The 25,870-nt window shown below is 40.3% G+C and overlaps 2 protein-coding genes across 3 annotated transcripts in view; one reads left to right on the forward strand and one right to left on the reverse strand.

Moving 5' to 3' along the window:
• Positions 1-426, reverse strand: part of HSPBAP1 (HSPB1 associated protein 1) — a 40,674-nt gene extending 40,248 nt beyond the window's left edge. For both annotated transcript variants that reach the window (XM_061468359.1, XM_061468171.1), the window contains exon 1: positions 161-426. In XM_061468359.1, coding sequence (XP_061324343.1) covers positions 161-197 — 37 coding nt within the window. In that variant the 5' untranslated portion in view covers positions 198-426. The remainder of the gene's footprint in view (positions 1-160) is intronic.
• Positions 427-488: 62 nt separating this feature from the next.
• SLC49A4 (solute carrier family 49 member 4) overlaps positions 489-25,870 on the forward strand; it is a 72,600-nt gene continuing 47,218 nt past the window's right edge. Inside the window, exons 1-2 of the mRNA XM_061468651.1 lie at positions 489-1,089; positions 20,112-20,205. Of these exons, the coding sequence (XP_061324635.1) occupies positions 732-1,089; positions 20,112-20,205 (452 nt within the window). The 5' untranslated portion in view covers positions 489-731. The remainder of the gene's footprint in view (positions 1,090-20,111; positions 20,206-25,870) is intronic.

A 25,870-nucleotide genomic window follows, 5' to 3' on the forward strand; every position in this document is an offset into this window, starting at 1 on the left:
GAGGCAGACGCAGGAAGCCCCACTCAGGCTCCTCCATTCCCGCCCGCGGCCTGCAGACGCAGCGCGTTGCCGAGCCCGGGCCGCCCTATGCCGCGCCCGGAACCGGGCGGAGCGGTGTCCTTCGCGGCTAGGTGTGTGCGAAGGGGCGGGGGGCACCTACCCGGCGCGGCAGAACGGCGACTCTCTGCCTCCGCCATGCTCCTCCGGCTCTTCCTCCGGGGCGGCTCGAGCGGGCTCCCGTCAGCACCACCCCCCCTTAACGCTCCCCGGCCCGGGAGCTGGCCCGGCCCGTTGAGCCCTGCTGCGCGGGGCGGGGCCGCGGTGGCAGCGTGACTGCCGGGGCTGACAGCGGGCCCAAGACGGGGGTTCTCCCAGCAACCCCAGTGACACAAGAGCTGCCCCTCGCCCCCAGCGGCGGCTCCAGCGCTCCTGTCCTGGTGCCCGAACCCCGTATCCCACTGGGGTGACGGCCCGGCTGACCCCCCGGGGGGCTCCCCGCCCCGCACCCTCCCGCGGCTGCCAGCCGGCACGGCTTCCTCCCCCCGGGTGCCGGGCTCGGCTCTCCTCCCCGGCGCCGCTTCCCTCCTCCCCTCGCCGGCGGAGGAAGGAGGTGGCCGCCGGCCCTCCCCGACCGCGCATGCGGCTGTGCCGAGCCGGGGCAGCGCCGCTGCGCTTGGGGGCTGAAGTGTGGGTGTCCCTTCCCTGGCGGGCCCCCGTCAGCGCCCCCGCAGATGGGCTTAGGCTGGAGCAGCGCGGAGGAGCGGCAGCCCCTCCTGCCACCGCCGCCACAGCAGCAGCAGCCACGGCGGCGGCCGCAGCCGCGGGGTCCGGCAGGGGTACCGGCGGCGGTGCCGGTGCGGCGGGTGGCGCCGCTGGCAGGCCGCGTCTACGGGCGGCGGTGGCTGGTGCTGCTGCTGTTCTCGCTGCTGGGCTTCGCGCAGGGTCTGGTGTGGAACAGCTGGGGCCCCATCCAGAACTCGGCCCGCCTGGCCTTCGGCTTTAGCGGCTGGGACATCGCCCTGCTCGTCTTCTGGGGGCCCATCGGGTTCGCGCCCTGCTTCTTCTTCATGTGGCTCATGGACAAGAAGGGTGAGCGGGGCCGGGGGCTTCTGGGCCGGGGCACGGGACTCCCCGCTCCCGCAGCTTTCCCCGGGCCAGGTGGGACGCGGTGGCTGTGCTCGTGGTCATGCCCATGGCCATGGTCCTGCCCTTGTCCTGGCGACGCCTCGGTGAGGGGCTTCGTCGAGGTCCTGATGCCGAGGGAGGGGGCGCCGCCGGCCCGGGGGCACCAGTTGCTCTCGGGGCTATTGGCCTTGGTCTTAAAAGGCGATGACTAATACTTTAAAGGCATCTTGAGTACTATTTTCAGTACGCAGCTCAAACAAAGGCACATCAAAGGCCTTTCACTCGAAGGTGCTTAAGCTGTTCCTAAAGTTAAGAGGAATGCTGGCATTTTACCTTGTGGCTGAGCTGTGGATCCGGAGATGTGCTCCAGACAAGACATTGCTGTGCGGGTGCTCGACCTGGAGTGGGTCATGTTTTTTTGGTAATCAGCTGTAAAACAAACACCTGTGCTTGGACCAAGGAAAGCCAGTGTTCGTGGCAGCCATTGCGTCCTGAAAGACATACTTCATTTTTAAAAGCAGATTGCACGCAAAGTCAGTGGTTTGCTTTTAATTGCACTAGGAAGGTTCAAAGACAGAGAACGTAAGACAAATAACATAAACCAGAAGTTAACGCTTCAGGATTTCAGAAGGCGATCACAAGAGTTGCCTAATTTGTGTTCAGGCTGTTGCGTTTTGGTAGCAAACTTCAGAAAATGGTGATTGTCTTTAGAGAACTTGCCCAGCGCCTGTGCAGTTCATCTGTGGTCACCCTGGGGATCACTCTGGTGAGGACAGGTACCTGTGTCTGCAGGTTTGAGCTTAAACCCATAGAAGCATTTAGTCTTTTAATTCCTGTTTAAACAGGCCTCTAAACAGGAGATAGGAGTCTGTATACCCTTGTTGTTCTTGATGTTAAATGTTACTCATTCCATTTATTTAGGAATTAATAGCTTATTTATGGGGGGTGGGGAGGGGGGGAAGGTGGAGACTTAAGGCAGGCAGGGAGAAAAGTTGTAGCTGAGAAGGCTTGTGTCTCAAAATTGGAATTGCTGTTCCTAAAGCTGAAGAGGTGTTGGAGGAATACAACCTGTTGGGCTGAAAATACATTCTCCAAATTAGGTCATGGTGGCTGTACAGCCAGTCTTCTTTTGAGCAATCAGACTTAAGTCAGCAATGCCAGTCTAGACTGCTGTGTAATAGTGTTGTTAGCTATCTTAAAGTTAAAGTAAGTTGTTTGGGTTTGCACATTGCAGAGAATTACTCTTTCCATGGTATGATGGAAATAAAGCTAAACTTGAACCTGTGCTTGTAGAATTAAGTCTGTATTTTTATTTCTTCATTTTCTATGAAGTTGATCCCAACCCATGCAAAAATACACTGGAAAAGTTTCAAAGTAACTCATGGGAGAAGAAGCATTGGTGTTTTGTTGTTTCTTTAGTGTGATTAATAATGTGGTTGCTGGATTTTATGGTTTCCCATGTGGATTGTATTAATGAGAATGTGTACAAGATTTTCCTCATTACTGTAACTGATTGCTTGGGTGTTTTTTGTTTTTTGTTTGGGGTTTTGTTTTTGTTGTTTTTTTTTTTTTTTAATTTCCATGTTCATTGAAGAATTGATGTGAACTACCCCTTAGATCTTGCTTTGTTGCTTTCCTTGTTGGGGAAAATTTCAGTTGTTAGCCTAAATAAAGCATCCAGCTCATTGGCTTTATGTGTAAGGAGTACCTAAGTGCTCTGGAGCATGTTCTTTGCACAGCAGCAGATTTTGTGGGGGCCCTGATGTATTTCATGCTGTTTTCTGAGTCTGGATGATTCCACAGTGAATGTGGTACTGTTCGCTTTGGAAATGACAGTGGAATCCTGCCATTTAGTTCCTCATGGAACAAAGAGGAAAGCTATTGCTAACCAGCTCTCCCTGTGGCACATTTCCACTGGAGGCACATTGTGGGAGGGTATCTGTTCTTTGGAGTATGCATGCTCCAGGAGGAGCCTAACGCTAATGCTTTGAAGCTGTAAAGTTGGGTAGGTCTGATCTTTCAGGGGCAGTGTTTAACTTGCTTGGAGTACAAATGCTTGTTACACTGGATTTACTTTCTGTACCAGAAGAATATAGAGAAATGACACAATTTACTCTCTGGCGTCAATCATCTGTCATTGGAGTTAGCTAGTAAAGAAACTGTCAGGAAAAAAAATGTGAAGTGTCAACATGTAGAACTTGGCATGTATCAGATGTATGATATTGTAGACGATGCATGTCAGAATTTGAGGGGAGATTCTGTTATTAGATAGTCCTACACTTCAGTCAGAGGTATATCTAACTGATGAGTAGCTGCCTGATGTCAGCTAAGTCTGATTTTGTGTTCCGATGCTTCAAATGAAGTCCAAAAGCATGTTTCGTTTTCAGATGATCATTGTAGTATATAGTATTTATATATTTTGAAACATGAATCTGTTTCCATACCAAACTTCTTTTGTATTGTTTGTGCATTTGATTCTTATTACAGTACTGCTTATAAGGGTTTGGTCAGTGGTTTGGTTCTATTTATTTATTTATTTACCTTTTAACAAATTAGAAGTTGAATGATTCAACAATTGGTATGTTCGTAATCCTACTTGGAACAAGTGTTTCTTGGGCTGCATGATTCAATTTCATCACAGATTCTCAGAGAAGCATGGGGTCTTCTGAGGGCAGCAGTGTTTATTATTAGTAACAGGAATGCTAAATAAGCTCTAAATGATCTGTTCTTCAGTTCTGTATAGAAGGGATCCAGGATGGATAAATTGTTTGGGTTTTTTTGTTGGTTTGGTGTTTTTTTGTTTTTTTGTGTTTTGTGGGGGTTTTTTTGTGTGTTTTTTTTTTTTCTGACCTTGAAGAGTTCCTTAGCCTTTGTGACCTTTTCGCTCCTGGCCTGACAAATGTGTCTCCAGAATTTTTTGTGGAGGTCTGTTTGCAGTTGGCACAGGCAGTGCAGTTGGAGAATGGGAGGAATTGATGGGTTCAGCAAGGTGTGTAGAAGGTATCACTTTTGGGTCCCTGGGGAATTTCTGCAGAAGATACTACAGGTGACTGTACACCTTCTCCAAGGACTCTGATAGGTAGGTGCTGGTGTCAGAAGCAGCATGACAGTCTTGGTTGACTTAAGCCCATGTTCCTGTGGATCTTTAGGATTTTTCTGCTTTTTGTGAAATTGAGCATGAATTTTCATCAGGATGGTAGTGATGATCTTCACAAGGCTGTAAATGCAAAAAATCTTACTTGAATATCTGATCAGACTCAGAAGGAACAGACTTTTTTTGAAGGGTGTTAACACTGTATTTTAAAGGGTCTTTGAAACATTGGAGGAAGCCTGGATTTAGCTGGTGTTTCTCTAAGGTGTGTAAATTGAAAGCTAGTTCTTACTTTTTCTGAGCTCTTGTCATTCTCAAAAATACGTTTATTCTCAGATACATACTGAGGCTCACATATCACAGCTGGAAATTCCTCTTTGGGGAGCAAGCCCTGTCCCTGTTTCTGTCTCCCAGCTTCCACTAGCTGAATGGAGACTTCTGCCAGCATGCTTTTCTTTAGATGCCTGAGGTAACTTTCTGTGCTCCTTGGCTTGGTGCTGTAATAAGGACAGCAGTGGCATCTGTAACTTTTCCCATCTGGGATGGGTGCATGTTGAAACTTGAGAATTATGTTCATGAGTTTCATTTTTGAGTATGTACCATTTTCAAGTAGGTTTGAAGACCCTTTCCCATAACTAGAATTACAGATGTTGTCTTGGTTGATTGGTTTCTTAGTGAAGAAAGGTTAAAAAATGGAGTGTGCCATGGAGCCACATTTATCTGATGTGTTTTCTTTAGCAATAGGATTAGAGAGTCCTTGTTTAAATGATAATTACCTTTAGAGATTCAATAAGACTGAAATTAAATGGGAAATTACTTCATTGTGCTGTTGCATGGACCCTTGTTGTTTACACGATTAAAATTAGCTACAATTTGTCACATGATGCTTGAGTGTTTAATGGATGTTTTGTGGCTTGAGTGTTTCATTTCCTGGGAACTGTAAATATAAGCTTGCAGAACTGTTAGGATGTTTCTATTTCTCACTGGAAATTGAAAGATTACATACTTCTGTGGGTCTGGTTCACTGAGGTTTTTTATTAGTGAAGTTCATAGTTACAAAGTGAGACCTAGAAGCAGTATATAGTGCTGTCTTCATTATGTTCCCGTTTAAGCAAGAAGAGGCAACAAGGAATGAAAGACTTCATGCTAATTTATATTAAACAAATTGAGTAGAATGGTGATATTTTTCATTAATTTTTGGAATACGGTGAACACAGTTTTATACTGAGTTTGAAGGAATGTGACATCATTTGTAAAAGAGAAATGCAATCTGTTTTTTGGTCCTGTTTTATAAAATGATATATGCTCACATGGGACACTCTTAGTAACTATTTTGCTGAAATTAAATTTACATACCATTGTTATCCTAGTGATTAAATTACAAAGTAGAGAGGAAACTTCAGTAATCATATTTTGATTTTTAATGGAGACTGGTTTGTCTATCGAAGCCATGATTGATATTCTGGAAAGGAATAACTAGTCACACAAAAACAAACTCTTGATTTCATTGCTGTCTCCTAAGTCATGCTTGGTTTCTTCTCCAAAACATTTGATAGGTCTTACCTCTTCCATCTGGGAATTTTGAGGTTAAATTCTTTAATACAGTCTGACAAAACAGTCATGAATATTGAGTACGGGTACTAAATTGGGCTTTACTAATATAAAAATCATCTTAATAACAATTCTCTATACAAAATAATGTACACATGATAGATAAGGAGAATTTTGTGTAGCAGCTTTCATATTTAAAGTTCCCTGATTTTCATTTTATTCTGCAAGCATAGAAACAGTGATTTTACTTTCAGAGGACCTTCAGACTCCTTTAGCTTGCATCTGGAGTCACTGGGACAGAAGGGAAACTACTTCAAGTGAACTTGGTCATCCGCTCGATGTTCATCTAGGGAGTGTTAGACTTTCTCTTAAGCGGTTGCATTGTGCTTGGCATGTCAGGGTCCTTGTCTGTCATTCAGGCCCTCAGCCAACATCGTGGTAAATATAAATTGGAGGCACTGACAAGAAGATGCAGAGTTTTTAATGGAACTCTTCTTAGCTCTGTTGTGTCCCAGGTGATCATAAACACATGGGGGTTTGGTTAACAGAAGGACAAAAGTAAGTAAATTGTGAATCTTTGAAGTCTGCGAGTTTTCACCTTGTGGCGAAGAAACACATTTTCAGCTCCTTTTTGTCATGATCTCAGAAACAGACTTTTCTTATCACAGATGCATGACTGCAAGATATGTGGCCAATATTTCAATATTACCAATTTGATAAATCACAGGTCAAGTTCAGTGTGAGCCTCAGCTAAAGATGTCTAAGTGTAATGTAATTTGGTGAGATCAAGCTAAGAGGATTTACAGACTTCAACAATAGAAAAGGTTTATACAGACATTATGGTTTTGATAGGTTAGTACAACCTACAGGAAAACTTACAGATGTAAGGTGTGGGCAGAATGCCAGGGAGCCAGTGAGAAGGGAAAGTGTGATGTTTCTGGTGCTTGACTGAAATGTTGCTGGAATTGCAGAGAGTAGTCTCGTCATAAACAACTGATTCTCCTTAGCATTTATGTAAAGACAAAGGTCTTGTCAACTCCAGTGAGAGCAGCAGAAAGCTCTGTTGAACTGAATGAAAGCTACGTGTGAACTTAGTGCTTCAGTTAAAAAAAAAAAAGGGAGGGGGGGTTGGGGCTGGTAGAGAACATCTTGACTCATAATGAAGTGAAAGCTGTATATATTTGGTGAAAAACAAGTGATTGATGCACTTCAACCAAACAGGAAAGAACTTTGAAGGGAGGTATCGTTTACCCCAGACTGTTCTCTCATCCTGTGGACATCTGCATACTATGGACTGTGCATATTTCATTCTCTCATAAGTGATACTGATCCACACCTGTCAAATTCCATGAAAGGGGTTAGTTTTCCTAAGCTAACAAATCTTGGAAGAAATGGGCTGAAGTGTTGTTTTTCATGTGGAAAGATGAAAGAAGCAATTAGAGAGCTGAATATAGGTAAATCTGACTGGAGCAGATATTTGATCAGCTTGATTTTACAGAACTAATTTTGATGAGTTGCTCGTATATGTGTCTGTATAGGCATACTTTTCCTCTGTAACATGAGAGGAAAAGAAGAAGCAAGAGTGAACCAAACTTAGCTGTTGCTTAATTTTATATACTGTGGCTACATGAAAGTCCACAGAGCATTTATGCATGTGCTTGCAGAAGTGAGGACTCATTAGAGAATTGATTGGCCCACCCTCCCCGAAGTCAGGCATGCTGCAAAAGGCCACTTGAGATACACCGAGTGATTGTCAGCATCAAGTAGTTTAATTAGGTTCTTATGAGTTGTATAACGTTGATGCCACTATGATTTACCATAACAATACTAGCTTGATTGTTAGCAGCACTTCCCATACCTCCTGATGGGCCAAGTTGAGTTGAAAGCACCAATCATGGCTGTAGACTGATGTCTTCTTCTGGAGCTAGCTCTTTCTGTTAGATGGTAGCACCCTCTGTCCCTGCTTTGCACTTTGTTGCTAACTAAAGACATCTTGCTTTATATTGCTATGCTTTGTGCAACTGCTGTGCTCTTTACACTCTGCACACTTCTTTGCAGCTACAGCAGTGGTGCTAGAACAGCTGCTTGAAACACCAGGTACTGAAGAGACTGCATCAGGAAACTGCATGCTGGATTTAAAATAACTTTTTCATGGCGGAAGGTAAAATCCTAACATGTTTGTGTAGCTCATGTCAGAATAGTAATGACTGCATTATCCGAGGATGTTATCTTGGGGCTTTGGTGCACTAAGCATACAGGCACAGTGAGTGTGGAATATGTAATGTGCTATACCTTAATGTTGACAAATTGATGAATAGGGAATCATATACCAGTATGATCCCTTACTTTTATAATGCAGCTGCTAACACAAGCAGAGTTAAAGCACTTGAACATCCCAAAACTGGGTCAGGACACAGCACCAGCTAGGAAGATGTTTTGTCAACAGTAGCTTTTAGAAATTGGCTACAGAGAGTACAAATACTAGGGCAGCTGTGCACTGGTATCTCCCCTGTTGTGTGCTCAAATATTTTTACTGCCCCTTATAACCTGTTCTTGACCCAAATTCTTCCTACTCTGACTGCTTCCTCTTCTGTATCTCCTGCTTCATGTCTGTCTCCTTGCTGTTGTGCAATATACATCTTGTTCTACTCTTATTTCCTTCTGTCCTCCACAACTCTCGCTTGTGGAGGAGTAGAAGAGGTTGGATGTGAGAAGCTCAGGACTCTAAGGAGTGAGAGCAGATGTGAGAAAAGCTCTTTGATAGGTGGGAAGAGGAGAGAGAGAATGGGAGAGTATGGGACAAAGTAGTGGGTGAAGCATGGGAGGCATGAATGTAGAAACAGGATCTGGAGCTGCAAGACAGGATGTGGTAGTGATGGGAAAGGTGGAGGGAGAAGATGAGTAGGAGGCAAAGGGGTGCCTGCACCCTTCCTGGTCTGCCTGCACAGCACCCTAGCTATGGATCAGCGAACACAGCTTTTGTGAACTGGCTTGAGAAGCACTTTTAAAACCAGGAGCTGGGAAGTCTGTCTGAATGCAGCTGACCTTTTTTTATATTTACTTACCTCCAAAAAGGTTCTGGTCTTTTGCATCCATACAATGCAACCTCTGAACTCCACCTGGCAATGCCTCTTGCCGCCCAGAGGGTGTATTTGGCCCTTCCTTCACCTTCCTCTTCCCCAGGGTGCCCTGGGCCACAGCTGCCCGCTCCCTGTGGGGTCCCCCAGGCGCTGCTTACGCAGAGGAAGATGGCTGTTCTGCTTGTGTGGGTTTGGTGGTGACCAGTGTCTGGCCTTGTGTTGGAGGCGTGAGCGGGATTCTGGGCTGGATACGGCTGTCTGGTGTGTCTCCCCATCTGGAAAACCTTGTATAGGGGGACAGAAATACTGCTACACTGTCCACTGCCTTGCAGTTTTAAAAACATTTAAATGTTTCTAAGCTTCTTCCGTCTAGAAGTTTTTGACAGTGTGGCAGCTGTGATACATAAAGGTAGCAGGTGCTGACGTCTGTAACATAAATGACAACAATAATGCCTCTGTTATCCAAGTCCCCTGTTTTTTCTCATAGATTTTTATTATGTAAGTAGTAAAGTACTTAAGAAAGTTGTATTGAATTCATTTTGCTAGCTGTATGTTTATACTGTGTTTGTAATTCCTAGCTACTAGTTTATAACTACATTGAAGAGTAAAAAAAGAGTAGATCAGATTTTGGCCTGCAAAATCTGAATCTGATCTCTTTAAAGAAAAATGAGTCTGTTTCCTTCAGAGAATTAATATAATATTTATTTATTTCCTATCAGAAGAAACAAGTATGAACTAGGGAAGACTATTTTAATTTCATAAAGCTGAACTAACCCAGCTTTACTGATTTCTAAATCCCAGTAACAGCATTACCATTGCCTAAACAAAACAAATTTTATGCATTATTTTAGGTTGATATTTGTTTTAGGATGTAGTTTAATGTGATGTTTTAGGAGTGAAAAACAAGTCTGAAGTGAATGCAGAAATGAGGTTCATTACTTGTTACTAAACTTTGGATATTTTGTGGATTGCCACTTTCTGCCTTTTTTTTTTCTTGGTACAAAATGCCCTGCTTGTGGAAAAGGAGCCATGTAAAGCAGTGGTATTTTCTTGCCTTTTCAGAGCTGAAGAAGTAGATAGTGCATAGCACAGGTCCTGAAATAATGTTCAATGTTGTGAAAATCTATAGTCTGACATGGCCAAACAAAAATATTTGGTTAATATAAAATATTTGTTTAAAAACACTCTGCTTCCCCCCAAACCCAAGGTCAGTACTGAGATGAGCAGGAGTAAATTTAAGGAACATGGTATTTTGGTAATTCTTCATTAGAATGTTTTGAACATTTTCTTGGAGGATGTTGTTTGAATTTTCCCAGTGGCAACCTGGTGTAGCCTCACCTGAGCAGGCCAAAACCCTTGCTGGTACAAATTTCTTTAAAAACTTTTTTAGTTATGATCCTGGGGCAAGGGAAATCGTGGCCTTTCTCTCAGTGGTGGCATTCAGAACTATTCCATCACTTCCTGCCATAATTTTGTGTTTTAATACTTCTCATGTGCATGGGTCATTGTGGCTCCGTAGCTGTGCTGTAACTATAATTGTGCTGCAGAAGCTTGTGATCAGTGCCTCAACTTCCTCAAAAGCTACAAATTAAGCTTTCTCATGCATATTTGTAGTAGAGAGAATTTTTAGATTTTTCCTCTTTTTAAAGCTGGAGATCTGTATGACTCAGCCTGTAGAAGCAACGTGTTTTGAAAGTGAGAGGTCTTCTGCTTTTTTCAAGTCTACTGATGTTTTTCTGGAGTATAGGACCTGCAGCTGCATTTAGGAGCTCTTTGTTTAGTTGTTTTTGATGAGCGCCATTCCTTTTGACTATTTGTGAGAGGTGGAGTTGTTATATTTTTAATTAATCACATGAACCTAAAGAATTGATCAGAAGCCTTAAAAAATGTAGGGGGTTTAGGAACCATTACAGTGCTGCAAAGGGTGTCTTTTAGGATGAGCTAGGTACCCTAAAGAGTGCCTGATGCATTTTAATGTTAATGTAGCATTGAAACTGTTCACAGGAAAATTGAAAGCTCATGCCAGTGACCTTTCCTAGAAATCACAAGACCTGCATGGAAATTGCGTCAGTGAGACTCATGGCTTTTTCCCCCTGACTCGCAGCAGGGATAGTAAGGAAGAGAAACTTTGCACTTAGTGTCCTGCTTAACAGATGCACTAAGCAGTATAGCTGCCAATCCCTGCTGCATGGTTGCTTCTTGGTACTCTGTTGTGGCAAAGCAAAATGCCTCTGTATTCCTTCAAATGAAGAATTTCATGCACCATTGGGTGATGTGGGGAAGTACCACTAAGATAATGACAGAACATCTTCCTTGCTAGATGTGTACAAGACAGATTGTTTTTCCTCTCTGTCACCACAGGTAAGGATCTGTAATTAGCTGTGTGGTAATTAAGCCTGCTATGCAATCAGGAGTCCTTGAAATGAGTGGGGAGAGAAAAGAAAAAAGCATCCCTCCCCTTGTTCAGTGCTGAGCGAGCTTGGGTTGTCAGCGTTCATCCACAAACACAACAGTGAGAGCTAGAGCGAATGCTTGTTGTCTTGTGCTTTCCCTTGACTTGTTAATGAGCATCCATAATTTAGCTTTAAAATTAATGAAGTGCTTTATTCCCCAGCTACAGTATTGGCTATTTTGTCAGTCGCTCTGCATCTCTATATGTATGTATATACTGGCACATGCATGCACACATGCATACCCCATTACATAGATTTTCAGTTTATCACATGGCAAAGATGGATTAAATGACTCACCTGAATTTTCAGTATTTCAGTAAATATTTCAATTTTGGTAAATGTTGGAGCTGAGAGTAGAAAGAAGGTACCTGAGGTGGAGGAAGAAAGAACAACTCATACAAGTGTATTTGTATAATAATTTCACAGTTTTAGTAAGCATGCAAATAGCTCTTTACTATCCCAGCACTTCACTGACTCCAGGTGAAGACCTGATTTGCTAGCCTTTCTAATACTCATGGTGTGACTGGTTCCTGTTTCCATGTGTCTATAGCCTAAATAAACCAGCCGGGGGTGGGGGGATGTGAAGCAGAAGGTAAGTGGTCTGCCCAGCTTCATGAGGTATCTTGAGAGATGCAGGTCCTGCTGCCCCAGGCCAGTGCTCTCCTTTCTCAGAGGAGCTGTGCAAGCATTAAGAAAGGTTCATTGCACTTGGATTAGTTGTAGATAAAGTGGATGCTCTCTACAGTAAAATATATGCTATCAGTAAATAATTGGTCTTCTTTGAAGCCAAAACCCATGGTATTAAAGAATAGAAGATATTTTAGTAAAGCACGTAAAAGTAATTCTAAAATCAGTGTTTTGATCTCCAGGCAAATACTGTTCAGCTGGGCACTTTGTTTATCTGGTCAGGCAAAATGTCAGTCTCTGGATTGATTAAGTACAATTTACAATGCTTGTGGAAATCTGCAGTGCAGATTTTTAATCTGCATGTTTTGCCATTTGTTTTTCCATTGTTTATATTAAACTGATAGGGTGCTTCAAAATCTTTGCTGGCATATGGAAGGAAACTTCAGTACTTGTGAACTACCTTTTCATATATTCAAAAGCTCACAGTAAGCCTGTTCAGTTCTTAAAACCTGAGCTACTTTATATACAGTATCAAACTTCCAAATTGCTGCACAAACTCTGAAATACTTTACAGGTATAATCTGCCTCTGCCTCTGGTTAAATCTGTGGTAGTGGAGCTAACTCTCTAAGACACCATAGAACAACTTGGGCCATTAAGTTTGTAACAACTAAGTGTAGAGGAGTAGAGAGCTGCAGAATTAAGCTATATTTTCCTTCACGTCTTTTTTTTAGAGATTGATTGTGTGCTTAATATGCTGGGATAATGTTAAAACAGGATGGATCTACTGCTCACGTTGGCTTGACCTCATTGATGCAAATGAGACAAAAAGACCCTGCAACCTCTTGATATGGTTGTAAATAGCTTGTTATCCCTTCTAAGAAGTGCAGTCATATTCTTATATCTAAACAGAAAAGTATGGGTTTTAATGTTTGCATGACTGTTGGGAGAGGGATGGAAAAGAAATAAAAAACTATAAAACAGGAATAGTATTTACAATACAAACCAGAAGTGAGCGGTGTGGTTAAGAGTGTGAATATTTAAGTGTCTTGGTTTCCTTACAGTTAGGATGGACATAGAGAAAGATGCAGAAGCTCAGGAATTGCAGAATGGTTGTGTGGTTGTCATGATTCTCAATTGTGTTATATTTAGCTTTGCTTCTCACAGTTATGTCCTAGCAGCTTCTATATCTGTTTTAGTTGTTACTCATGTTCAGTCATTTCCCTCAAAATGAGTGTCTTCTCTCTGGAACACTTGGCTGGCTAAATTTGGTGCAGGAATTTTACTGTGTGTTCCCCTACATTGCTGATGATGACACGCCTGGGATATTGGTTCTTCTGAATTTCTGGCCCTGATAAAAAAGTCAGTGTCAAAACACAGGTACTGTTTTGCTTGAAGTTGCTGTATTTATGCATAAAAAGTTTGTTTTCTCAAATTTAAAATTTGCAATTAATATATAAGAAGTTTCAAACTCCTCCTGGTATCCTGGGTGTTAATTGACAGCTATTGCTGACAGATTCAGTCACAACCACTGTAAGATATAAAGAGGAATTGCCCCTTTGAAGATCATTACCTCCTGTATCTATGTTTCAAGAGGTTTCTAGCATATCTTCTGTCTGGGGATCTCAGTCTGCCTACTATTTATGTCAGAAATTGGAGCACACTGTCTAGTGGAATCTGCCCTTGCCATGCAATCCTCCACTGAAATGTGGAACTGGGCTGCATTGTAGGATTTGTACAGGAAAAGGTCTGTTTTTTGTATCCTAATCAAGACTGGGGATTGAAATGTAACTTTGGGTCTGATTGATTTCAGATGGACTGTATATGGTAGAGCTGGGTTCTTATTATTTGATAACCAGAAGGATGCTGTCACTTGTCTAGCAGAGCATTCATTTCCAGTCAAAAAAAAAAAAAGCAAACCAAACAAAAAATGCCAAACCAACTCAAGTCCTAAACCTTTTCAGTTGAAATTTGGATGCTGCTTTGGCAGTGCTGCATATAGTCAGGTGAATGGATGGAAACAATTGGCTTCAATTTGTTTTAAAAATACATCTTATGGAAGACAGGGTAATAACAGAAGCATCAGCCTCGTGTAGTCAGAGATAAAGGGCGATCCATAATAGCACCAGTGATATCCTGGCCATCAAGCTAGGAGTAATTTTTGATTAGCTACATATGACCTGGTAGTTGTTCTCTCTTGCATGCAGTCTTTGCATTTGGTTCCTAATTTTCCTTGCTTCTGAGGGTAGCTGCTCCTATTTTTGAGAATGTATTTATTTTCTATTGAGTTTCCAAACACAATTTATGCTCCTGTGCAATCAAGTGCCTTTGTGGAATTCAGGGCAGACATGATGTACTCATTTTTCTGCTAACATACAGAACAAACTTGAAAGATTGGGACCACATCTCAGCTATGAAGTCTTTTCACATCAGTGAAAAGGATCTTTTCTTTTGAGAAATGTATTGCTTGATGCAAGGAGGCCTCTTCTGAAAAAAGATTGCTGCTTATCCTCCTTAATGACAGTAGTCAATTTAGCAAAGTACAGGCACAATGGAAGTTTTATTCAATGTGTTTAGTAGAAAGGTAGCAATTTCTTTTTGGTATTTTAATGGTGACAAAGATCACTGATCTTGTGAGGTGAAGTGGTGCAGCTATAATTTTGCTAGAATTACATTTAAAATACAAAGATTTCTGGAGCATTAGATTATGATGGACAAAGTTTTGTGCAGAGCTTTCAGGGTTCCCTGACAAAGTCAGCTGTTTAATCAAGCTTTTTTTTTTTTTTTTTTACTTATTTGTCATTTATATTTTAATATATATTTATTTTAATTTATTTTATTTATTGTTTAATCAAGCTATTTATTGCATCTAAATGTAAAGTCATGCATTAAGGAGGAAGAGAAACAGACCTATGAAATGGAGAATTGGCATCCCACCAGGAAATTCATATAAAAAAGGATGCTTGAACAATAAGGAGGGTATTTAGACAAGACACAAAACCACTTCCAGAGCCAAAGAAAAATTACAAAAGACTTGGAGCTTGGTGCTTTGCTTACTGAAACTGAAGGTAAAGATTGTTTTTTTGTAGAAGTATAAATACCTGTGCTTTGTTTTGTCAAGAAAGGCAAAGCAAGAATTTGTTTGAAAACTGAACTTGCTTTAAATTGGAAGGGAAAGCACAATTTAACAGTGAATTATTGTAATGGCTGTTGAAATTGGAGGGGTTTATTTCCCGGTATGTGTGGGTTAAGAGGATTTTATAATTTTTATATTTAGCTAGTCAAAATAATAGTAGACTAGTTAAGGAAATGCTCTCAGTTCTGTGTCAGAAGGGACTGCTCTGGCTTCCAGCCTGGTCTTTAAAAACTGAAAATGCACAGCAGGCTGATGTCACTAATTTCTAATTAGGGCCTTGTTGTAGTCCGTATTTGTGAGGACTTATTTTGGTAATCTGCAGTTGAAGGAAGAAAACCCCTCAAATGCTGCTGTGTCTGAGAGCAGGGTGTGTGAGCTGTATAAGGGAAATCCACTGCCACCATGCAGTGGTGGAAATCCAGCCTTCTGAAGCCTTTCCTCTGGCCAGACTTCCATTAGTCTTAGCAAAAAGGTGAAAACTGACTGTTCTGCACATCCAGCTGGAATTCTCCCCCTAAGATCATTGCAGGGATGTGGAAACCAAGCCCAAACAGTATCTGCCATTTGCGATGCTCTGAACTAGAACTGTGTTGCTCTCCATCGGTCTGTAGCAGTAACTGGGCTGCTTCTGTATTCTGGCCTCAGCCAGGGGAATGCACAGGGAGTTTGTTGCCCCTAGATAGCAGAAGTAGAAACTTCCCAGCAGAAATAGAAACTTGCAGTTCTCGATGTGAAAACAATTTTGACTTGAATGTGTGTTTTGTGTGAGTAAGGATTTGAGTTTTACAGATTTTTATAGTCTGTCAGTCACGTGTTCTGTGGTAATGGGTGACAGGTAAGAGAAGGAATGGTCATACTTCCCAAAAGCTCACAAAAGCATTAAGCATTTTAATCATGTTCTTTTTAAGACAGACTGATAAATAGTTGGAATGAGGAGTTAATTGTAGCTGTACAACATCCTTTATTAAATTCTGTATTAAACTAGGCATAATAAATCACTTGCTGGTTTCCAGTCAGTAATGCAGTGGAGGGGGTATGCATTTTCTTTTAATGTGCTTTGAGATGCATGTTGAAAGTAAGGTGTGCTGGAAGAGTTTTGGGGAATGCAACACCTACATATGGGATGCTGTTGCTTGATATTGCTGTGGGGGAGCTGAAGAGGCACTGGGTGCACTGGCAGCCACTGCCTTCTGCTGTTGCATGAGGTTGTGTAACGTGGTTGGGTTTTGCTTGCTTTCTGTGTTGGGCTGTGTGTGGTGGGAACCCTGGGTTCATCACATGCTGTGTGTGCAGCAGCTGCTTTCTCAGCAGCAGAGGGGAAAGGAAGTTAGTGGGTCAGCTGGAAGTGTCCCTGGGGCCAGATAGGATCAACATACCCTGCCAATACAGGTAATCATTAAGGCTTACTAATACAATATGGTGTTGGCAAGATTAAAAAGGTGTGTTTTTTCAGGAGAGTTAAGAGGATTGTGGGTTAAGAGTTTGTGTTAAATCTCTAATAATGGCAGGAGTTTGGGGATAGTTGTTTTAAAAATAAATAAAACCCAGTAAATGCAGCATGGGCTGCTGAAGTTGTAAAGCAGACTGTATTATTAGCCACAGGAGGGTTAAGCAGTTGAACAATATCGACCGTTTCACTCATAAATGGTAATCTATGTCTTCTTATTGCTGACTCAATTTCTGTGGCTGGCTCAGACTTTTCTATTGCTGTCAAATGGTGTTTGGCTATTCTGAATGTGGCCGCACTTTGCTCAACAGTCAGTGCCACCTGGGGGACCCAGAGAACTCCTGCAAGAACAGGGTGGGAATGAGCAGCTGATGAGGAAGGCCCCAGAGAACAGAAAACTTCCTCCATTGGCAGAAAATCCATTTAAAAGACTTTCTTCCTTTTCCAGACGTGTCAGAAATCCTCTGATGGAAGGGGACTGGATTGTGGATTTTAATAAACTGTAATGCATATCACTCCCCCTCTCCTTATCTCTTGCATTTACAGGGTAAAATTAACGAAGTTAACTACATCCACTCAGAATCTTGGTTGTATAAATTGCTGAGATCTTTTAAAATAGAGAAATAATTTCTTGCGGGGTTCATGGGCTTTTTTTTTCAGGCTAGTTTGATTACTTAGATTTATTATCCCCATGATGTATGCTGTTATCTGAAACACTCGGGTGCGCCTTGTGGAGTAATACAAGATGTTCAATTCAGATTAAGCACCACTGCAATGCTCAAAGCAAAAATACTGAAATAATTATAAAATACTATTAAAGACCAGTTTCTAACAAAGGTGGAAAGGAGGGGAGATTCAGAGTTAAAATGTGAGGCAAAATGAAGATAAAGGTGCTTAGAGGGTAGAAATACATAATGTAATTAGCAAATAAAATGTCTAACGCTGCTTGTCTGACAGTCTTTTACTTTTTCACTTCAGTGTCATCATTTTCAACATGGAGCTTTAACTGAAAGAATCTTTAGGGGTGTGTAAAAAAAAAAAAAAAAAAAAAACAAAATACACCCAAAAAGGTGAAAGAATGTGCAATCAAAACATTTAAAAATGGTGCATTACAGTGTATAGTGTTCAAGATAAGGTCTTCAAAGAATGTTTGGAGAGATCAAATGATACATATGATTGTGAGGCTTTAACTGGTAATTATATTTTGAAATTGCCAGACAGGTAAGGTTGACATTAAAGATAAGCTTAAATTTAGGGCTGGGGTAAGGCTTCAGCATCCAGTTTGGTTTTCACTGAATTGCATGTTGTTTTTCTTAGTAAACTTTTCTGCAGATTTAAATTAAAACTTTTTTTTTCTTTTTTTTTTTTTGGTTTGTGTTTTTTTTGTTTGGGGGATATTTTTAAAAATTAAAAATAAAATAGAAGGTTTTTTTTTTTTGTTTGGAAATATTCCTTATGTTTCCTGTGGTGATTAAACTTTAATTTCTTTATAATACCTGCTTAGTGTTGGGCTTGCACCTGGCCTGTGCCTCCTGTGGTACCCCATGAGCAGGACCTTCCAGGCCGTCTCCGTCCTTGTGTCTCCTGAAAGGCAGGACATGCTGTGCTTTGTGAAATGTAATTCAAAAAGACTGTGGTTTATCTGGAAAATAAGGTGATATGTATGTTACTAGAGCTTTCCTGTAACATTGTAGCAGCATTTCCAAATGGAAAACTTCAGATTTTTGAAAGACTTGTGTTTTGATTTTTTTTTTTCATCAATAGAATTCTGTTTCCCATTTTGCACAAGTTCTCATTATGCACAAAAGCAATGCTAACAGAGACTTATCTCCCAGGAGAAAAGGCAAGAGCATCTCATACATGATCCTGATACAAATAATTAGGCCCACAATATACACAGCATGGTAATATGGGGTTAAGCATGGCATGAAGGCTCATGTGGTGGCCAAGAAAACAAGGAGAGCATGAAGATTTTGAACAGCTGTGTTGTCCGGGCATTTAGTTAGGTCTCTCTGAACACACACGCTTGAAAAACCAGTTTAACAGCAACATGTGCTGGTGGAGCACAAAGACAAGCAAGTAAGTCTGGGTACGTGTTGGGAATCCTTCAAGGAAACAGACATTCTCATCTTATGATACTTCTCCAGGGCATCAGGGATGAGGTGTCCAGAGTTGCAGGGCTGCAGGTAGCATTCCTTTTGTTAATGACTAATCCATACCAAAGGAAGTCATACTTCTATTTCAGACAACCTGTAACCTTTTTATTTGGGTTGTCTTGGGCTAGGTTGTTTGAGAGAAGCATTCTTCTGTTTGGTTTGTGTGGTGTCCAGCATGAGTGAAGTTCGCTAAGAGCTGTTGCAATAAGGGCAAGAGGTGTCTTGTACTTTAAAATTTCACTTTAGAAAAATACTTGCTCTAAAACTCCCATTAAATTCACATAGAGACAAAGTATTTAATGTGACTACTGGTTGAATTGTACTGATTACTGGACCCATTAACATAGAAGGAACACTTCTGAAAATTGGCAGTTTTAGAATATAAATTGTTTCTTTGTTAAGTGAGTTATTGTAGGAACTTGTTGATCTGTCTGTGTTTTGGGTAGTTACTAGTTTCACCTGAACCTTAGAGAAGCTGGGTGTTTGTTATCACTTAATTGTTTTTATTATGTTCTGCTAAGAACACAGAAGCCCTTTATTTTCTATTTGTTGCTGTGAAATTGTTTCAGTTTTCCAGCTTCACAGATATACAGATACACAGATACAGCTATCAATGTTTTTTAATTGTGCATATTTATGGTTTTGGTGTTTTACAAGATTCTGGAGGTTAAGACTCTCAGCTCTCACCTTTCTCTTTTTGTTTGCTGCTGATGGAAACACCTTAACAGCAGCAAGTAAACTGCTGGCAAAGGAATTGCAGCACTATGATAAAGCTGTTTCTAATCTAAGTGCTTCTCAGTTGAGAATTGCAGTATGAGGAAAAAACATACTCAAGGCATCAGTCAATTGTAGCTTTTTTCTGATGTACTGTATTTGCAACTATATTTGAGCTGAGCACAGCGAAAACTTGGCCTAATTGCAAGGACTGGAAAAAGAAAATAACTTGCACTTTTTTTTACCCTGAATAAATGGTTATTTCTTCAAGATGAAATGGATACCTGCATTATGGAAGAAAATAATAACAGTACTATGTCTGTGTTAATTAAGTAGTTGGAAAAGAATACAGATTTGTCATTGAATATTCCTAGACTTCAGATCACACACTGGAGCATATTCCTGATAGCATTAGTGCTAAAGGGAATACTTTTCATTTTGATGATACTTTTATTGCTACCTTCCACTTCCAAGAATTTGTATAAGATTTTGGGTACAGTCCTGTGCAATAGTATGCTACAAGTAAGCCTTTGTAATTCTGGAGTATTAAGTATAGAAAATGACACAGGGTTTCATAATTTATTTGTAATTAATACCAACACCAAATTGTTTATGATATGAAAAAGATACATATTACTTCTGTGAGACTGCATGTAAATATATATATATTTAGGCAATATTGGTTTTGTAACATTGCCGACTTCACTTCTAACATACTGTTTTTTCATCTTAGGTCTGAGGGTAACTGTGTTACTAACATCATCCCTCATGGTATTGGGAGCTGGCCTGAGATGTGTTCCAGTTTCAGACCTAGAAATTAGGAAGAAGTAAGTGAATTAGTTATTTTTAACATACATATTTTATGCTGTCTGCTAATGCAATTTTTGCTTCTTCTGCAGAGAAATGTTAGTACAATTTTTCTGCATCAGTTTGATACACCAAACGTTTATTGTGTAGATGTGGGCTTACATGCTTCTTTGCTTCTTAAATGGATTTTTCTAGTTCTTCGACATAGAATCTGAAGATCAGAAAGCTCTTTATAAACTTGAGTTAATTAAGTCTCACCCCATCCCACATAGCTAATCTTAATCTGCTTTGCAAACAAGGAGCAGAGATTTGGAGAGGTTCAGAAACTGGCCTGAGATCACACAGGGAATCATGCCACAGAACCCCAAACTATGTAATTTCTATGCAAATGTTATATAATTAGTTCATGTTTCTCATATTGGTTGTATGGGAATGTGCAGTGAGACAGATGAATTTACATAAAATGGGCTTTCTCATGTAGTCTCTTCAGTCTGTATTCCAAAGCAGCCTTGTACTTCTCTGTGGTTGAAATGAATGAGCTGTATACACATGCGATGTAAGAGTTTGTGATACAGATTCCTTCCTAAAAATCACACAATCCAAACAATTCAATTGTCCTGTCAACATGTCCTGAACCTGGGAATCCTTAGTAAGTACAGGTGTTGCACTCAGTTTATACAGTCAGAGAATATGGATCACTACTTGTTCTCTTAACTTTCTTTTTCCTCATGCTAAAGGAGGAAGGAGTACTGGCATTGCCACATTTCTCTGCTTCTTTAAAAACAGTACTAGCACTAGCTCTTCACTAGTTGTCCTTGAATAATATGTAAGCCGTAAGAACTTAATTAGAAAAAGTTTTTGTGTTTAGTTCCCCTCCCTAAATTCTGATCAGCTTCTAGGCAGTCCTTGTATTATCTCAGAATGTTCATGTTTTCCCTTAGTATTGTCTACCCCTAGCCTGAAAATCATTTTGGAAACCTTTAAGTTGAGAAAGAAAATGTTTGGTGTGAAGTAGAAGGCAGATGACTGGGTACTATGGATAAAGGGTTACCAAAGGAAACGGTTCACAGAGAAGAGTAAGAGAATGTAATAAATGCATTGATTGTAAAACTAGCCCCAATCAGGAGTAAGTAGCGAGTATGTCATGAATGACTTCATAAAACTAAGTGCAGTGTGGCAAGTAGGGGGGATGCAGTTTTGGGTCTTAGGTACAAGAAAGTATAAGGATAAGGAAGCACCCAAGGTGCCCCTGATTCCAGCCACCCATTTCAATGTAATGTTCAAGGACTTCATGAGCAGGGGAGGCTGAACTAACCATATTGTGCTACCATTCACAGTGACCCTTTAAAGGCAAAAATGTACTATTAAGGTAGCCAGGAAGAGCTGTCCGCATTGTGCCTTTACTTTACCTTTTCTGAAGATGCAAAGGGCTGCTCAACATCCAGGTCATCTGTTCTGACCAATCTTGGATTAAATATGTATTTAATTTTTTTTTAATGGGCCAAATGAGTTGAATGAAATGTGATGTCTTACATAGCTTTTCACTTAAGATTTGTGCCCCCCTAGGCTTTACCAAAAAAGGGTGGAGATAGTAACAACCCAAGAAGAAATTCCCAAATGAGATTCAAATGTGAGGTGTCATCTGGGGAGTGGGAAGGAGAATTTCCACATGTTCTGATCACCTTTAAGCAAGGTTTTCAGGTTTTCTGGTTTAACTGCAGTGAGGAGGCCTAGGAGACCAATGAAATAAACACCTAAGGGGAAACATTCAAAAAAAAAAAGGCTGTGGACTGATGAAATAAAATATGATGGTACATTTTACTGAAAACTGTACAGGGAAAAGAAAAAAGAGCATGAGCAGAATCCTGATGGAAAAGGTTGTTAATTTCATTTATTCACAATGTGAAAATGTGCATCATCTTGAGAAATTTTCAAGAATTGCAGCTCTACCTGAGGAAAATCGTTTGATCTTTTATACAGTTTGGTTAAAAATCTAGAGAGAATTAATTACAGCTAACTGCATGAAGCAAAAGGATGTTTTTCAGTGAATGATCTATTCTATGAATGTTTCTTGAGACATTGTAAATAATTGTACAGACTGTGTGATGTTATACCAGGTAACCTCCATTGTTTTGAGAGCTAAGGCTGAAGGCCATTTTTTATCAATTACTTGAAGCGTGGTACCAAATGAAGTCGTATTTTTTGAGATTAGCATTACTGCTTAATGCATTAGCAACAACTGGCTGAGCACTTATTCTGAATGTGTATATGCGTTATTGCAACAGTTTAAACATTACAGAACCAGATGTACAAGATCATACACAGGCTAATACTGGAGCATTTTGGAAGCCAGTGTAACTGGAATTTCTTTAAATGCTTTTGCATGCTTTGTAGTATGTTCCTTCAGTCCCTAGGTAATCTGCAGTAATATACCAAAGGATTTCAATGGGGCAATTATGTCAGAGTTAAGATACATAAAATTACAAGAATGTTCATGAGGTTTGTCAGGTTTAGGTTTGGTTGGGTTTTTTTTTTCCTACTTTGTAGCTGTCTCTGCTCCCTCAGCTCTTGTAATTTAACATTAAGGAAAGCTACTAAAGCCCATTGCCTATCAGAGCAATCACAGACATAAAGAAATCACCGCTAAGACTGACATTTAATCCTGACTGCTTTATGCACCTTATCTAACGCAGACCTGTAATATCCAAGTGTGTTCTTCTGCTCCTTTCTAGTCTGTAATTATTCTTTTGGCTCTAGTGTGTAGCAGCAGACTAAAACTATCTCAAGTTCTCTGAGTCATGTTTTAAACACAAACCTTAACCTCTCATTTCAGTTCACTTGATGCTTGTGTATGTGCGTGACTTGCATGAGGGAAAATTGAGGCTGCATATTTGAGTGTGTCTTTTGAAGCAGCTGTTCCTTATGCTGAATTTTTGTTCTCTGCCAGTGTGTGACCTAAAACTGTACTGGGAATCAGTGCCAGAACTGCATAAATTCAGTGAAGGCTGAAGTGGGAGTGCATGATGAAAATGTGGAAGTATGGACTAGCATGTGAGGTTGAGGAACCATCCTATACATGGAGTAGTAATGTGCTTACCTACCTACTTTCCTCTCTAGCCCACTAATCTGTGAGATTACTGTGTACATCACACAGACACTGAGGTTAAAAAGAGTTTTTCTTATGTACCGTGCACTTCTGGGTTTGTCAAATGTGCCAGATATGAGGCAATGAATTTGACTTTTTAAAGTTAAGGCTTAAGTTATGATTCCTTTCTAAGTTTCTTTCTTTCTAACTTTCATAGTTAATGTAAATTATATAGAACATTAAAAAAAACATGTTATCAACTTAACCATTCCTGAGCTTGTACCTTCTTCCCTTCCCTGAAGGTTACAAGAGCATCAGTAATGCTTTTTGATGTGTTTTGTCCAGTCGTTTCCTTTTTGACTGTTGCTTGGTGCTAAGTGAATATTTCCATTGGACTATTTTAGAATTTCATTTTTTATCCTCAACATTATCATTACTAGGAAGCCATTTTTTTATAGGCAAAATCAGGATTGGTTCCCCCCCATATAACACTTCATATTTATCGCATATTCTGTGTTTACAAATAGATGCACATACATCTTAGGTCTTCCATATGACTGTAAAATAATAAATCTAGGCAAAAAGCTGTATGAGCTGAAATTTACAAGAAGGAAGGAAATAAATGATGAAATCAGCCCATAGCCATAAATTTGTGGCTTTCAAGACTGACTGTGTGATGTAAGACTTCTTAAAATATTTTGAAAGACAGGATAATTAAAGACATGGAAGTAAAAAATGTCATGTAATTTGTCATTTGTATTAAATATATCAAGCAATTTACTACAATGTGGTATGCAGCGAGCTGGTAGTGTTTGGCCTTCACATTAGATTTCACAACAGTGAAGTAGTTACTGGGGACCTTGAGTCAGGCAGTGAGAGGGTGCTCCTTGGCAATAAATCCCATAAAAACATTTGCTGGGAAGCCAGCAAAACAACAACATGTTGAATGACAATAGAAACAGGAGCAGTTATTTATGGAATCAGTTATGGGGGTCACACCAATAATTTAGATCCTGTAAACAACTTTTTGTTGTTTAATAATACTACTACTTAGGATTTTTTTTTTCCATACATTGATGTTAGCTTTTCCATTTATTATATTTGAAAATTCACTCTTACCACATTTTTAGTACATTTTGTTTCTATTAGGTAGTTGCAACCTAGTTTGTGTTTTATTCTTGTTAGACTTATTCTTTAATAGTTCCATGTTATGTCTTTTTCGTCCCTGAAAGCCTGAACAATGACACGGGATCATCTTCTTATTTGTGTTTTCTAATCCTAAAGCAACCATGATCCACCATTGGATGGAGGCAATTCCAGTAAAGACAAGACACACTAGGATTCTTATATTCCTTGTCAATACTCAACACATTTACATGCTCAAAAATCCTACTGTAGACTGAAGCAGCTGTGAAGAAGAGGGAATAAAGTGTTCCAGGGGATGAAAAAGCTCTTAGAAGAGGATGGTAGAAGGCTCTGCCTCTAAGAAATAAAGACAGAGTGTGATGCAACTTGTGTGCTCTCTAACTCATTGGGGAAGTGGAATGAAAAAAGCATTTAATATAAAGTGTGGTACTGGGGGTAAAGAGATGAATAAACATACCTATTTGTATGGTGTAGCTCAGTGAGTGTAGGAGGAAGATGTTAAGATGAAGCACTTGCCTGGTACTGATGGCAGTTGCTGGTTTGTACTTTGCCTGCAATGCTGTGAGAAAGCTGAGCTGGGTTAATCCCTAGTACCAGAAAAAGAAGTAAGTGGGGAAAAAAGGCAGCAGGTCATTCACAGGTAGGTTCTCGTGGGGAATATTTAATTTTTATGCCCATGTAACTTAGTAGTTTAGCTTGTTTTTATTACCCCCACCATCTTTATCTTATACACAGGTTTTTTTTTTTAACCTCTACTCCAAAGCTGCTGTTTCAGATGAGAGGTCCTGTGAGTTGTTCCTAAGCGGCAACATTTTTTTCCTGCTTTGCTTATTTGTCAATGGTAGTGATGGATTTGGGGGGTGCTTAAGCGTCCCTCTGGCTGCCTGGGGATTTTGCCTGCTGCTGCCCAAGTTACACATCTTGTGATGGCAGGTGTTAACTGTAGAAACCTTTTAATTTTTTTAATCATATTGGGCTCTTTGCCTTAGTCTTGTGACTTGCATTCTGTTGGCTACCTTCTGTCCTTAAAGAAGAATTCATATTAATTGAATTTATATCAAACTTGCTGCATTATAATCAAAACACCCTCTTTCACTGGCCAAAGAAAAATTGCTCAGGAATGTTTAAATAGGTCTTGTTTATATCATTCCCTAATTTGCTATACTTATTGTACACTCCTACTCTTTTACTAAAAAATTCCTACTTAGAACCTGCCTTGTGCTAAGTAATCTCCATCGGCTTTCTCCAATGGCAGCTCTGATAGCAGGCAGTCATTGAGCCCTTCCTTGATAACTTGTTTGAGTATGCTTTGCCTCATTAGCTCATAATGTAATTGCCTACTTTGTGTTTACAGCAATGCTGTTTATTTTGGGGCTGTTCATATTTGATGAGTGTGTCTCCATTTGTGTTGCTTTAAAGATGTTTTCTTTTAATAATGGGTTTGTGAAGTGGGT

The sequence above is a fragment of the Pezoporus flaviventris genome, unplaced genomic scaffold (genome assembly GCF_033815535.1).
Source record: "Pezoporus flaviventris isolate CSIRO_AGI_PZ_B2104156 unplaced genomic scaffold, CSIRO_AGI_Pfla_v1 ptg000001l, whole genome shotgun sequence".
NCBI lineage: Eukaryota > Metazoa > Chordata > Aves > Psittaciformes > Psittacidae > Pezoporus > Pezoporus flaviventris.